This window comes from Sinocyclocheilus rhinocerous, unplaced genomic scaffold (assembly GCF_001515625.1).
Source record: "Sinocyclocheilus rhinocerous isolate Xijiao unplaced genomic scaffold, SAMN03320098_v1.1 scaffold813, whole genome shotgun sequence".
Taxonomy (NCBI): Eukaryota; Metazoa; Chordata; class Actinopteri; order Cypriniformes; family Cyprinidae; genus Sinocyclocheilus; species Sinocyclocheilus rhinocerous.
Genome location: NW_015654524.1, coordinates 564,652 through 568,968, shown reverse-complemented (window position 1 = coordinate 568,968; position 4,317 = coordinate 564,652). Strand labels below are relative to the sequence as shown.

The 4,317-nt window shown below is 41.9% G+C and overlaps 1 protein-coding gene across 2 annotated transcripts in view; it reads right to left on the bottom strand.

Moving 5' to 3' along the window:
• The window catches only part of LOC107717560 (ral guanine nucleotide dissociation stimulator-like 1), a 29,542-nt gene extending 25,428 nt beyond the window's left edge, over positions 1 to 4,114 (bottom strand). Inside the window, exon 1 of one of the 2 annotated variants that reach the window (XM_016524344.1) lies at positions 3,710 to 4,114. In XM_016524344.1, the coding sequence (XP_016379830.1) occupies positions 3,710 to 3,844 (135 nt within the window). In that variant the 5' untranslated portion in view covers positions 3,845 to 4,114. Of the gene's footprint in view, positions 1 to 2,146; positions 2,196 to 3,709 lie in introns of those variants that run through there. The other variant, XM_016524346.1, reaches the window with a different exon arrangement.
• Between the last annotated feature and the right edge of the window lie 203 nt (positions 4,115 to 4,317).

Below are 4,317 nucleotides of genomic sequence, written 5' to 3'. Positions count from 1 at the left end.
GCGAAGCTGGCGTCCATCGTAGTGACGTCATTTTAGTTTGGACACTGACAGCTTGTCTGGTTCTGCGGTGCAAGAAAACCCAAAACATGGTACGTGTCTTTACTCATTCACAAATTTTGATTTTGTTTTTCTCCACTACAATTCCCCACACCAAACCTGTCTAGGGGAGACCCGTATGTCTTTTAAAAGACTGCGCGAGAGTGCAACAGATTCGAGCATAAAACACGCGGCCTCTGTCGTAAGGTTTTGCGCACAACAATACTTCTACAGGTGCATCTCAATAAATTAGAATGTCGTGGAAAAGTTCATTTATTTCAGTAATTCAACTCAAATTGTGAAACTCGTGTATTAAATAAATTCAGTGCACACAGACTGAAGTAGTTTAAGTCTTTGGTTCTTTTAATTGTGATGATTTTGGTTCACATTTAACAAAAACCCACCAATTCACTATCTCAACTAATTAGAATATGGTGACATGCCAATTAGCTAATCAACTCAAAACACCTGCAAAGGTTTCCTGAGTCTTCAAAATGGTCTCTCAGTTTGGTTCACTAGGCTACACAATCATGGGGAAGACTGCTGATCTGACAGTTGTCCAGAAGACAATCATTGACACCCTTCACAAGGAGGGTAAGCCACAAACATTCATTGCCAAAGAAGCTGGCTGTTCACAGAGTGCTGTATCCAAGCATGTTAACAGAAAGTTGAGTGGAAGGAAAAAGTGTGGAAGAAAAAGATGCACAACCAACCGAGAGAACCGCAGTCTTATGAGGATTGTCAAGCAAAATCTATTCAAGAATTTGAGTGAACTTCACAAGGAATGGACTGAGGCTGGGGTCAAGGCATCAAGAGCCACCACACACAGACGTGTCAAGGAATTTGGCTACAGTTGTCGTATTCCTCTTGTTAAGCCACTCCTGAACCACAGACAACGTCAGAGGCGTCTTACCTGGGCTAAGGAGAAGAACTGGACTGTTGCCCAGTGGTCCAAAGTCGTCTTTTCAGATGAGAGCAAGTTTTGTATTTCATTTGGAAACCAAGGTCCTAGAGTCTGGAGGAGGGGTGGAGAAGCTCATAGCCCAAGTTGCTTGAAGTCCAGTGTTCAGTTTCCACAGTCTGTGATGATTTGGGGTGCAATGTCATCTGCTGGTGTTGGTCCATTGTGTTTTTTGAAAACCAACGTCACTGCACCCGTTTACCAAGAAATTTTGGAGCACTTCATGCTTCCTTCTGCTGACCATCTTTTTGAAGATGCTGATTTCATTTTCTAGCAGGATTTGGCACCTGCCCACACTGTCAAAAGCACCAAAAGTTTGTTAAATGACCATGGTGTTGGTGTGCTTGACTGGCCCGCAAACTCACCAGACCTGAACCCCATAGAGAATCTATGGGGTATTGTCAAGAGGAAAATGAGAAACGAGAGACCAAAAAATGCAGATGAGCTGAAGGCCACTGTCAAAGAAACCTGGGCTTCCATACCACCTCAGCAGTGCCACAAACTGATCACCTCCATGCCACGCCGAATTGAGGCAGCAAAAGGAGCCAAAGGAGCCCCTACCAAGTATTGAGTACATGTACAGTAAATGAACATACTTTCCAGAAGGCACTAAAAATAATATGTGTGTGGACTGGACTCCATGGGTGAGCGTAGGTTAAAGTGACGAGGGAGCACTCTATGGCCTCACTGTCAGAGGAACAATATGGTGTCAGAGGAACAATACTCGGAAACTCTCCAGTATGAGAGGAAGAGACCTGAGTCAGGATGTTGGATAAGGATGGATCTCTCTCTCACTATGTTATTCTCCCAGAGCATTTCACAATTTGAGTTGAATTACTGAAATAAATGAACTTTTCCACAACATTCTAATTTATTGAGCTGCACCTGTAAATAGGTTCTCTAGGACCTCATTGTTAGAAGAACATTATTATTATTACATAAAGTTATGTATATTGCAACTTATTTGGCATTTATAGTTATTATATTTTACTTATACATATTTTACTTATACAATTTTTTATTAACATTTCCACTGACCCCTAGCACATTGTGAAATTTTTCTGACAAATCTGCTATGTAAATTCACACATATACATTGAGGCCACTTAACATGAGCTGTCAAACACTCACATACTCCCATTCCCTCACCATCTCCCTCTCTCAGCATCCATCGCATATAACTCCATCTTACTGCCCAAATCTATGCGCTCCCTCCAAGTAGTAGCCTATGTTATGATGCTGAGTCTCTTTCTGTATAATACAATCATGCTATTTCCCTGAATTGAAACACACTGTTCTGGTCAGTGCTGGTCAGACAGACCGAGTCACCAGTGGTCAGTTCCAGTTTATGACTATTGAAAAAGTGCTGACAGAGAGAGCTTTTCCCGCTCTGAAACCCCCACACACCATTACCACCACCTCATACACACAAACGCACATACACAAACCCTATCCTCTTAACAAATTCTGCTGGTCAATGAATATGTGGCCAGCAGATCTAGGGGCTTTCTTGAGAAAAAACATTTAGGTCTATTGTTGTTTTTCCTTTTCACCTCTGATTCAACTTTCCCTGAATGGACTGGCTCACATTCAAAAGTGCTAATGTAAGACATTTTAATTGAAGTGATGTGAACAGCATTGCACTGAGTAATAGGCTACAAATAGGTTTACCTGAGTCCCATTATGAACAGCAAGGAGGTCAATACACACACACACATTCATTAAACAAGTTCCTCCCACTGACATCTATCGGTATTAATAAGCTTTAAAAGTTTTATATAGCCTAGACTAGCCTACTTGTCTGAGGAAATTTTATTCACTAATGTTCACATTAAAAGCATAGAAATAAAATGACCAGAACGAATTTTCCGTTCCGAGGCACACTATCATACAGCGTCCAGTGTTGTCCGACTCTCGAATGAATGACTCTTATGAGCCGGTTCAAGTGAACCAAATCCATACAGCGCGACAAGTGGCAATCCATTTCCAATGAACAATTCTTATGAGTCGGTTCTTTTTAGTGAACCAAATTCTTACAGCGCGACCGGTGCAGTCCGATTCCCGACCGAACAACCCTTAAAAATCAGTTCTTTTTTTTGTGAATCAAAAACATAAAACTCCACCAACGTAGTGTGATTCTCGAGCAAATGATTATTTTAAATCAGTTATTTTTAGCGAATCAACACATACAGGCTACAACTTACTGTGCTATGATGTACTGTACAGTAGGCCTACGGCTTGTATACGTAAACCAGCCTGCTGGATACAGACTGATTGTCCATATGACAAGTTTTACACGTTGTGATACACGTTGTGTAATTAGTCAGAACTTAGTATTTAAAAAATAGTTTTGGTGCATTTATTGGCCAATTTTTAGATTGGATTTACTTTTAAGTCTATTTTAAATTTCTGCTATTGCTTGAGAAAGCAAGGTATAACTATTGCAGTGTGAAATGCAACTTTCAGACTGCTGCTTGAGTACAATTAATTCCTTCTGCATGCTCACATCTTTATGCAGACTAAAAACCAACACAATATAAGTTTAATCCAAATCAATCTACATTTAACTTTGGATTCATCTTACATCTCTGAAAGACCCAAAACAACAAAGCATAACTCAAATAAAGTCCATTCACATGCTGAAGGCAAACCGAGCACTAGCTACAATGAAATACATCACAGCAGTCTTGCAGACAAATTTAAGTGACCTACCCAGCAACGAGGGCTGCTGTCTGGTGATCGTGGTTGGTACCTCTGCAGGGCCACCCCTCCCTCCCCATCTAGGTCCAGACAGTGTGGGATGGGCGGCCAGGGGAGCAGCGATGCTAGTGGATATTGCGAGATCATGATGCCCTTGCAGGTTGCCCACACATGCTCAGGGCTAGAGACCCGGTGCTCCTGTGATAGCAGGCCTGTGTGTTTACTTATCTGTCTCAGAAGGGCATTATCACTTGCGGTTTTCCAGAGCGTGCCCTTTTGTCCATTCGTGTGAAGTGGAAACAGTCTGACAAATCTGTGTTTAGAAGTCCACAATTGCTGTTTCCCAACACACAAACAGTCTCTCTCTCTCTCACTCTCTCGACCTCAGTCTAATGCGAAAAGAGGCTGGCAGCTTCTCTGCTGTGGCCACATGAGTGATTAAAGTCTATTGTTTTTTTCTCTCTCTCACTGAAGTGAAGGAGGGGTGAGTGATAAGCCCTGCCCCTGCACTAATACCAAGAGTGTGCAGAAGGAGGGAGAGAAAGAAAAGAGAAAAAAGGGGGGTTTAAATGGGGTCCTATGTTGAAGGAGGGAAACTGAGAAGAGGTTTAAACAAAAGT